Source organism: Nerophis ophidion, linkage group LG11, assembly GCF_033978795.1.
Source record: "Nerophis ophidion isolate RoL-2023_Sa linkage group LG11, RoL_Noph_v1.0, whole genome shotgun sequence".
Classification (NCBI taxonomy): domain Eukaryota; kingdom Metazoa; phylum Chordata; class Actinopteri; order Syngnathiformes; family Syngnathidae; genus Nerophis; species Nerophis ophidion.
Genome location: NC_084621.1, coordinates 10,778,692 through 10,790,285, shown reverse-complemented (window position 1 = coordinate 10,790,285; position 11,594 = coordinate 10,778,692). Strand labels below are relative to the sequence as shown.

General features: G+C 41.3%; 1 protein-coding gene across 3 annotated transcripts in view; it reads left to right on the top strand.

Annotated features, from left to right (window-relative positions):
• Positions 1 to 7,865, top strand: part of znf574 (zinc finger protein 574) — a 48,064-nt gene extending 40,199 nt beyond the window's left edge. For all 3 annotated transcript variants that reach the window (XM_061915089.1, XM_061915088.1, XM_061915087.1), the window contains 2 exons: positions 2,276 to 2,563; positions 6,890 to 7,865. In XM_061915089.1, coding sequence (XP_061771073.1) covers positions 2,276 to 2,563; positions 6,890 to 7,492 — 891 coding nt within the window. In that variant the 3' untranslated portion in view covers positions 7,493 to 7,865. The remainder of the gene's footprint in view (positions 1 to 2,275; positions 2,564 to 6,889) is intronic.
• The last annotated feature ends 3,729 nt before the right edge of the window (positions 7,866 to 11,594 follow it).

Sequence of the window (11,594 nt, the reverse complement as noted above, 5' to 3'; positions counted from 1 at the left end):
ATATAAATAAAAAACATTTTCTTGAACAAAAAAGAAATAAAATCAAAAAATAACAGTTACATTGAAACTAGTAATTAATGGAAATTAGTCAAATTAACTGTTAAAGGTTAGTACTATTAGTGGACCCGCAGCACACACAATCACAATCGTGTGCTTCATGGACTGTATACCTTGCAGACTGCATTGATTAATACTGTAGGAACCAGAATATTAATAACCGAAGGAAACAACTATTTTGTGTGAATGAGTTTAAATGGGGAAGGGATGGTTTTTGGGTTGGTTCTCTAACTGTAAGTGTATCTTCTGTTTTTTATGTTGATTTAATAATAAAAATTTAAATAAGTAATAATAAGAGTCAAGTAAATAAGACCGCTCATAAAACAACGCATTGTGGAGACACGGTCAGATGGTATGTTAAACATAATCTATGCTAAATTTTGACCAAAGAACCACCATTACATGCTGTGTCGAACACAAGGGATTTTTGAAATGTAAAATAAACTTGTATTTATAGGGCTCATACTATGATTTGTATTATTGTTAACTGTGTGAAAAGTTACCTAATACTAAAATAAAGTGGATAAAATAGGCCAGCTGAAAGTTAATAATAAATGAAAATAATATAAAAACATTTTTATGCAGGTAACATTAATAGGAATCAACATTTTAATAATAAAGAAAGTTATTGCTTAGAAACAGTATAGTAGTACTAACTGAAGTGCTAATCAATCACGTTTGTCACCATTCTTACCAGTCAACTGTACAAGTTTAAAAAGAAATAAACCGCTGTGTACTAAAACAGCGGTTTTAGTACACAGAAATGTGCAGAAAGAAATAACTGCCTGTGTCACCTGGGAGGTGAGGCCTTTTCTCATCAAGACTGAACACATTTTTCAGCGTTTGTTTTTGTACTGAGCAGCTTGGACATGCCGCTTTTGCTGCTACCGTATGCTACTGCTGTCCATCCATCCATCCATCCATTTGCTGCCGCTTGTCGCTTTTGGGGTCGCGGGGGATGCTGGAGCCTATCTCAGCTGCATTCACCCTGGACAAGTCGCCACTACATCGCAGGGCCAACACAGATAGACAGACAACATTCACACTCACATCCACACATTAGGGCTAATTTATCAATCAATCAATAAATGTTTATTTATATAGCCCCAAATCACAAATGTCTCAAAGGACTGCACAAATCATTACGACTACAACATCCTCGGAAGAACCCACAAAAGGGCAAGGAAAACTCACACCCAGTGGGCAGGGAGAATTCACATCCAGTGGGACGCCAGTGACAATGCTGACTATGAAAAACCTTGGAGAGGACCTCAGATGTGGGCTCTAGGAATCACTAATAAGCCGGAGTCTTTTGAGCGCAGATTTCTTGCCGGGACATATGGTACAATACAATCGGCAAGATAGGCTGGAGCTAGACCGTGTAGTATTTTATACGTAAGTAGTAAAACCTTAAAGTCACATCTTAAGTGCACAGGAAGCCAGTGCAGTTGAGCCAGTATAGATATATATGTAGGTATATATGTATATAAAGGTATATACAGTATAGATATATATGTATATAAAGGTATATACAGTATAGATATATATGTAGGTATATATGTATATAAAGGTATATACAGTATAGATATATATGTATGTATATATGTATATACAGTATAGATATATATGTAGGTATATATGTATATAAAGGTAAATACAGTACAGGCGTAATATGATCAAACTTTCTTGTTCTTGTCAAAAGTCTAGCAGCCGCATTTTGTACCAACTGTAATCTTTTAATGCTAAACATAGGGAGACCCGAAAATAATACGTTACAGTAATCGAGACGAGACGTAACAAACGCATGGATAATGATCTCGGCGTCTTTAGTGGACAAAATGGAGCGAACGTTAGCGATATTACGGAGATGAAAGAAGGCCGTTTTAGTAACGCTTTTAATGTGTGACTCAAAGGAGAGAGTTGGGTCGAAGATAATACCCAGATTTTTTACCGAGTGTTGCCAATGAACCTGTCTGTGTCACAGTAAATTCAATTTCCTGCTTTGTAGTCATCATCGGTGCTCAGCCTCTGGAGTTTTGTTTAAAGAAGAAACATTTTGATTTGCTTCCGAATTTTATTGTGACACAGCGGACGATGCTTATAAGGCGTTTGTGCTGCTACTGAATAGGAGCATTGGGACACATTGTATCTCTTTACTGCTTTCTCTTCCTTTTGCCATTTTCTTATTGTCTTCTCCCCTTTTAAACCTCGTCTTCAGATGGAATGCGACCTGTGTGGCCACCGTTGCATGACCCAGGAGAGCCTGGACCTCCACCGCCTGTCCCACACGGGCCAGACGCCGCTTAAATGTCCGGTGAGGCCTTGCCGCCGCCGCTTCATCTCCAACAAGGCTCTGGAGGAGCACGTGGTGGCCCACTTCCAAGGCAAGCTGGGGAAGTCCAAAAACCAGGTCCGCTTTGAGTGTCAGATTTGCCACAAGGGGTTCGCCTACAACTCCACCTTCCAAGTTCACATGAGAACCCACACCAACGAGAGGCCCTTCGAGGTAAGTGTGCGGGGGGGTGTTTGCATGCCTGCGTGCATCCTTGTTCTTGGCTATCAGAGTCATTATCCTGTCATAATTCCTCTTATTTCCATGTAAGGCACAGAAGCCTTTTTTATTACCTGCATTTCAAATTCAGCACTGGCTCACCCGCCACGGTCTCACTATCTCCCCCGCCCCCGCTGCGTCCATCTTGCCACTTCTGGACCGCGGCCATTTGTGCCGTGTGTGTCCTGCGGGTGTTTCCTCCCTTGCTGTACTGGTGATTAATGGCAGGGCTGAATTAGGGCCTGTCAGCTCCTGTTACTATTCTGGGAATCCCACCCCACCCCACCCCACACCACCCACCAACGACCCTCCATCTTTGCCGTGCTGGTGACATCCACTGTGTCCACCCACCCTGCCCCATTGCACCGGGCCGCTGTGGAGTTTGATATAATGTTGGTGTCGTCGTAGTATATATCTAGAAAATGATGGATGTCACGTTTGACTGGGCCTCCAACACATAACAGGCCAACACAGTGCTGGGTATTAGTTTATGTCAAATATATTTAAGGTGCACACTCAACAGAAGCACGGAGTTTTAGCCTAAGAAATACTGAAACCCTAGAACCGAGACTGGGTTATGTATCATTGAGTCATAAATGTATGAAGAATCACCAAAAGGGAATCGGCAGCACCTTATGTTACTGTTAGGATATGAAAGAATATACCTTATTTGTCTCACAATGGGGAAATTATGTAGTGGCCGTTAAGGCTGGGCGATATGACAAAAAAATGTATCACGATATAAGTGTTTCATATCAGTCGATATCGGTAATTATTGATAAAAAAAAAAACAACTATTCTAAATAAAGACCAGGAGACAAAGGCTGAATTTAAATACTTTTATTTTAAATATAACTTTTAACCTTTAGAACGAGGTCAGCATTATGAAAAACAGTCAAATAAATGAAATACTGGTCGATGTGCAAATAATGACATTAAATAAATGCTTAATCCAACAAAATGTGCAAAATATTGTAATTAAGAAATTAGTAGTGTACAACTCAGGCTTTAAAGCCATATTGGTAACAATAAACTTGCGTCCGAACATCTGTGACAAAATACTGCCAAACTGGTGACGTGACGTTTCCTTTTTTATTTACAATTTCCTCTCGTGCTGCCGCATTCATATTCCCGTTTCGTATCACTCCTCGTCATCAGCGAGCCGATGTTGCTTTTTTTTTTTTTCCTGTTAGCATTTCCCAGATTGGCTTGCGGTTTCAGGCTCGGCCGTGATAGGTCGAGAGGTCAAAACCCTTCCTCTGCCTACACCCCCCAGAATGCCGTGCGGTTCCGCATCGGCCTTTCTTCCTATTTTTTTCTAACAGAACTCAGTGAAATTATCGAACGTTCTATCGGCCCCATTTTCTCTTGATATTGATCACATGTCTATCGCAATATATATTGTTATTGTTTTAATGCCCAGCCCAAGTTGCAGTGCGGATTTTTACATACAGTAACAAAAGTGAAATGTAATAAAAAAACAATAAATTAGTAATGAATAATACATATAGTCCACAAAATGATGCACTATGTTTAGATAAATAATAAATCAAATACACTGTCTTATATCTTGTGTACTTGCCTCGAGAGATGAGAATCTTTGGGCACCTCACGATACGATTAGGATTACAGGGGCTATGATTTGATTTTAAATCGATTAGTTATACATCTATAATTATTATATTTTATATTGTTAATATGTTGTTTGTCATCATGTATATAGTAACTGTATTTATTAATATGTCTACAAGGCTCCTCGTTTTGCTACTGATGTATGTGGTAATGCGTCATTTCCAATTTTTGGATGTTAGTGTGCACATATATATGTATGTGTATATGTGTGTATGTATATGTATACACATATGTAATGTATGTAAATGTGTATATGTAATTTATGTGAATGTGTATATATAAATGTGTATGTATGTATATGTAAATGTGTATGTATTTATGTATATATATGGATGTGTGTGTGTGTGTGTGTGTGTGTGTGTGTGTGTGTGTGTGTATATATATATATATATATATATGTATATGTGTGTGTGTATAAATAAATGTACATATGTACCGGTATATACATGTATGTATGTATGTATATCCATCCATCCATCTTCTTCCGCTTATCCGAGGTCGGGTTGCGGGGGCAACAGCCTAAGCAGGGAAACCCAGACTTCCCTCTCCCCAACCACTTTGTCTAGCTCTTCCTGGGGGATCCCAAGGTGTTCCCAGGCCAGCCGGCAGGCATAGTCCTCCCAACGTGTCCTGGGTCTTCCCCGTGGCCTCCTACCGGTTGGACTTGCCCTAAACACCTCCCTAGGGAGGCCTTCGGGTGTCATCCTGACCAGATGCCCGAACCACCTCATCTGGCTCCTCTCGATGTGAAGGAGCAGCGACTTTACTTTGAGTTCCTCCCGGATGACAGAGCTTCTCACCCTATCTCTAAGGGAGAGACCCGCCACACGGCGGAGGAAACTCATTTCGGCCGCTTGTACCCGTGATCTTATCCTTTCGGTCATGACCCAAAGCTCATGACTATAGGTGAGGATGGGAACGTAGATCGACCGGTAAATTGAGAGCTTTGTCTTCCGGCTCAGCTCCTTCTTCACCACAACGGATCGGTACAACGTCCGCATTAATGAAGACGCCGCACCGATCCGCCTGTCGATCTCACGATCCACTCTTCCCTCACTCGTGAACAAGACTCCTAGGTACTTGAACTCCTCCACTTGGGGCAGGGTCTCCTCCCCAACCCGGAGATGGCATTCCACGCTTTGCCGGGCGAGAACCATGGACTCGGACTTGGAGGGGCTGAATCTCATCCCGGTCTCTTCACACTCTGCTGCGAACCGATCCAGTGAGAGCTGAAGATCCCGGTCAGATGAAGCCATCAGGACCACATCATCTGCAAAAAGCAGAGACCTAATCCTGCGGTCACCAAACCGGAACGCCTTGACTGTGCCTAGAAATTCTGTCCATAAAAGTTATGAACAGAATCGGTGACAAAGGACAGCCTTGGCGGAGTCCAACCCTCACTGGAAATGTGTCCGACTTACTGCCGGCAATGCGGACCAAGCTCTGACACTGATCATACAGGGAGCGGACCGCCACAATAAGACAGTCCGATACCCCATACTCTCTGAGCACTTCCCACAGGACTTCCCGAGGGACACGGTCGAATGCCTTCTCCAAGTCCACAAAGCACATGTAGACTGGTTGGGCAAAGTCCCATGTACCCTCAAGAACCCTGCCGAGAGTATAGAGCTGGTCCACAGTTCCACGACCAGGAGGAAAACCACACTGTTCCTCCTGAATCCGAGGTTCGACTATCCGGCGTAGCCTCCTCTCCAGTACACCTGAATAAACCTTACCGGGAAGGCTATATATATATATAATATAATATAATATATATATATATATATATATATATATATATATATATATATATATATATATAGCTATATATATCTATATATATAGATATATATCTATATCTAAGAAGGACAGCTCCAGACTTGAGAAACTGATCAGGCGGGCCGGTTCTACAATGGGAATGAAACTGGACTCACTGGTGAGGGTGGCAGAGAAGAGGACTGTTGACAAACTAGTGAGCATCCTGGATGATGCCAGTCACCCTCTGCATAGTGTTATCAGTAGCCAGAGGAGCCTGTTCAGTTCTAGACTGCTTCATCCCAAGTGCAGGACTAATAGACTCAAAAACTCCTTTGTCCCACACGCCATTAGACTGTACAACTCCTCTCTGGGGCGGGGGACGGGGGGTACTAGGATTACAGGGGATGCAAAACAATAACAGTGCAATACGTTTTCATAACATGGTCACTACTGCCTACTTTGTCTTGTTATATTCTTATTTTACTGTCATAATTTTATTCCCATTGTTGCTTTTTATTTTTTATTCTAATTGTAATATTTCTCTATTTTGTTTCCATTTAAACCCCCAATTTTTACTTTTTACTTTTTTTTAAATTGATCTCAACTCTGTACATGGCTGCTGGAATTTTAATTTTCCTGAAGGAATCAATAAAGTACTATCTATCCATCTATCCATCTATCTATCTATCTATCTATCTATCTATCTATCTATCTATCTATCTATCTATCTGGATATTGTTATATGTGTCGTTATCGCAGGAGGCTGCAATATATATGCCAATGTAGATTTTAGGCCATATCGCCCATCCCTAGTTGCAACTCAGTGCCTCTGGTATAACGCGACGGTTGCTGTACCTCCTCTTAGCGCCTGTTTTTTTGTTTCCCCACCAGTGCGCCACCTGTGGCAAAAGCTTCCGCCAGCTGCCTCACCTGCAGGACCACGAGCGCATCCACAGCGGCGTGCGGCCTTTCTGCTGCTGGATCTGCGGCAAGAGCTTCAGCGTGGCGGCCCGCCTCACCGAACACGCCCGCACCCACAGCGGCGAGAAGCCTTACGCTTGCCCACATTGCCCCGCCGCCTTCCGCTCCCGCTCCAACCTGGACAAGCACATCCGCCAACACGGCGACATCCCGGCGGAGGCCGCCGATCAGCAGGCTAACGCCGCTGAGCAGGCGCAGGTTCAGAAGGTTTTGGAAGGCGCCAAAGTGCTGTCCTCCATCGCCTCCACCGAGGTGGAGGTGGACAGCGGTGGCGTGCAGACCATTTACGTACTGCAGGCTAGCGAGGTGAGTGGCGAGACCATCATGATTCCGGCCGAGGAACTCCGCAACATTGAGGGAGGGTCACAGATGGTCATCTTGCCCCCGTCAATGCTGGGGGCGCATGGCCTCAACCTGCCCACCATCACCATGGACGGTGGCGAGATCACCATGGTGGAGACAACGCAGTCCCCGCAGCACTCCATTGAGTTTATCGTTGAAGAGACCATATGAACCTTTGTATTTAAAAACTCAAATGTCTTTAGATGACATCAGAATCTAATTTTGCAGTCGTGCTTTCACGGGGGAAGACCCCCTGTTTTCCTTCCAATGAAATCCCTCAGCAGAATCTCTTAAAGCCGCTCATCCTCCGGAGAAGCCTTTCCTGCTGTCGCTGTCTCTTCTGGCTAACCACTGTGGAGAGAAATAGCAGCCAGCTCAGCGGCAGCACAAGTCCGACAGCACGCTTCATCATCCCCTTTACTGTCACGAGCTAACCGAGCAGTGTGTCAAGTAGTGTGTGCCGCATAGACCACGGTCATTTGACGGACATTGTAATTGATTGTTTTTGTCCTGTAATTAAATAAATTCTATTATTATAAAACCATGCACGCAACACTTGAGGATTTGTGCGACATAACGCAGTTGCATCGAGTTTGATGGAATTATCCAGCACTTGCCACTGTTCCAAATCAAAAATAATGATCCTATTTGCGCCCCAATGGCAAGCGCCATAATACAAGTATTGCCCCTGCTGCGGTGGCCCATTACGGGATTCCCAAGCTAAGGCTTTATGGCTGTCTCCCACCCAGTGATTGGTGCACAGACACAGGCACACGCCAGCAACCAACAGGCTCACTCTGTCATGTTTTGTTTGCATGTCACGGGTGCTGATGATAGTGTGGGGAAGTGAAATGGGGGAAATGTCAGCAACATATGTACATATCGGCCTCCTGAGGGGCAAAAGGAATCATATGGCAGCAATTTATCTGCACTTTATTCTCTTCTTGTGTGACAAGCAACATGCAACTCGACAGAAAGTTAATATATCCCAGTGTGTCTTGAGACCCACTATTCTAATAGAGGGAGGTTTGTCATGGAAAAAGAAAAAAAAACTTAACAAAAGCCAACAAAGAGAAAAAAATGATAATAAACTTCTTGTCATGCTGTGTTTAATGTACCTTTAAATGACGCTGCGGCCCTCACAGTCAATAACATCTGATGGGTTTTATTTGCACTATTGTGTTTGTTGTCGGGTGCCAAATATGGTAGTTTGTCACCCAATAAAGAAAACACTCCTCCACCTGTAAAACTGGATGGAGAGTGTAATAGCTAGGAGTAAACAATTCCCGCCTACTCCCCAGCAGTAATATGCACAATGAGGAAATGAATATCTGTAAGTAAACCACACGTTGGTGAGGAAGTAGCAGATATGAAACTTCTTTATTAAAATGTCAAAGTGTGTATTTATCACAGTTGTGTAAGGAAATGTATAAATGATGAGATGCAAGCTCTGCAAGCAGGCTCTTATTCATCTTTCTTTGCAAAAACAGATGCTTTTCTGACAAACATTGTATTTTTCCCTGTTTTGAAATAAGTTGTCAATGAATTGGGTAACAATATGATGAGATTCATAGTGTCAGAAAAGTTCCAGGATCCTTTTAAAGTGAGCGGCGTCGTCCACTGCAAGTTCACAAGCAAACCTACAAAGGGATCCTGCGGCTTTGCTTCATTCAGTGCACAAGAAGAGGTGAGAGTTTTGACAGGACAACGCGTCTGCTCACAATGCCTGAAATGTCACAACAGTTCCAGGCCAAGAAGAATATCTCAATGCTGGAGCAATCACTATACTCACTTTCTTCTCTTTCCCAAGCTTAGGGTGATCATCAAAGGGACTCGTTTGAAAAAAAAAAAGGTTGACGACATCGGGATGGTCGTGACCAAGAAGATGCGGAGGAACCCGGAAATTTTTTTCCAGGAGTGCATGAAAGTGTGGCAGAGGAGGTAGGGAAAGGGTGTTTGACTCCAGGGGGATTTCTTTGAAGCAGATAACTTGTAGAAAGGATTTGAGAAACTCGGACTACTGTATACACATTGGCAGATCCTTGCATTGACATTTTAACATTGCTAGCAAATGGAACACTGGGGTCGAAACGAACTGAGGCCCTTAAAGTCACAGGTGCCAAATCTGGCCCGCTACATTATTTTACGTGGCCCGCGAAAGCTTGGAAATAATATGCGTTAATAAAATGCTTAATTTTTTCTTACTAAATATATGTATTTCTCTTTTGACATTAAACACCATGTACTGCATGCAGTTGCATATTTTAAAATGCAATATTAAAATCAAAATATTGTGTTCCAAAAATATTTTTTGTTCAAATAAAATAAAATACTTAAATATCTGCTTAACTTATTAATTAAAAACAAATTATCAATCAAATTATAGACTTAAAATTGACAATAGATTTAACGGTTAAAGAATGAGGGTTTTTTTTTTTACCGTAAAATCAACTTTGGTACTGTTCTTTTCCATATACAGTAAGAAAGTAAAACAATAAAAAAAACTTTAAAACAAGATTTTACGGTAGAACAAAACTGTTGCTTGAATTTTACTGCTAAAAACAATGGTATTGTTTTTCCAGTCCATTTATTAATTTTTTTATAATCAAATTAAATCAAATCAACTTTATTTATAAAGCACATTTATAATTTACCACAGGGGTAGCCAAAGTGCTGTATAATGAATGGGCAGGTTAAAAAATAATACGAGAACCGAGCAAACAACACAGCACAAACAGAACATGATAAAAAAATAAATAAATAACACTTAAAAACAGGTTCACAGCAGGTGTATAATGGGGCGCCATTGCAGGATGGATATCACTCAGTGTTAAAAGCCAAAGAATAAAAGTATGTTTTTAAGAGAGATTTAAAAACCGGAAGAGAGGAGGCTTGTCTAACACTCAGGGCTAGGTTGTTCCAGAATTTGTGAGCAGCAACGGCAAAAGCTCTGTGACCTCTAGGCTTCAGCGTATTGTCAGGAACTGTCAGTAGCAGCTGATTTTAGGGATCGGGTGGGGCAGTAAGACTGAAGGAGGTCGCAGATATATATATATATATATATATATATATATATATATATATATATATATATATATATATATATATATATATATATATATATATATATATATATATATATGCTGTAAAATACCCACTGCTTTTATTGTACAATTCTGGTGACAGTTTTTAAAGTTTTTATTTTTTGCAGCTTATGTAAAAAAAATATATTGCTATTGTCCATCCATCCATTTTTTACCGTCTGTCCCTTCTGGGGTCGCGGGGGGTGCTGGAGCCTATCTCTGCTGTATTCGGGCGGAAGACGGCCTACACCCTGGACAAGTCACCAACTCATCACAGGGCCAAAACAGATAGACAGACAACATTCAAACTCACATTCACACACTAGGGCCAATTTAGTGTTGCCAATTTTTAATGTATTATACATGTAAATACATGTATATTCATATATTACTAATTGTTAAAAGCGACCTCCAGAGGGCAACCATAACTTCGATGTGGCCCTCAATGAAATTGAGTTTGACACCCCTGCTTTAAGTCCTCTCTTTTAGCAGATTTTTTTTTCCATAATGTAAGTTATGTAACTAATGTGTTGCTGTAGTTTGTTGACTTCACCTACAGGCGTTAGTCATTAGTTCAACTTCTTTAGTTACACTCGTGGTGTTTATCAATGCTTCGTTTTGTGTCCTCTCTTTTTCATCTATTGGGCTTTTCAGTTGGTGCCCTGCGAGTTCAGTTAAAAAAAAAATTGTGAAAGACTCACATTTTTCCAGCAGATTCTTACAAACACTAAGGTGTTGTCATAGAAATGATCTTTAACTTGCGTTTTTGCAGAATGTCCTTAAAAACAGTAGAGCGGTCTTGTAACTGACAAAACAAATAGACCAAAATCAAAGGCTTACTGTGTAGGATGATGGTTTTCCGGAATGATCAAAATAAGATTAATATTGATGGAAGAAGTCACCCCAACACACACACACACACACACACACTTTAGTCGAACAACCCTATATCTTTTGTGACGAGTCTGAGAACTTCTCTGATAAATTACATATGCAGTTTAATGATGTTGCTATCATGCACTTTGTGTACTTATTCATGGACAACATTAAGGAGTGGGACAGGGAAACATAAATGTTAGCATAGCAATGTTAGCTAAAGCACTAACATCACACTTTTTTTTTGTTTAGTCTTTATTTGAAGGGACAATGCACAGAAACATTAAGCTCAAATAAATATATGTTCTGTACCA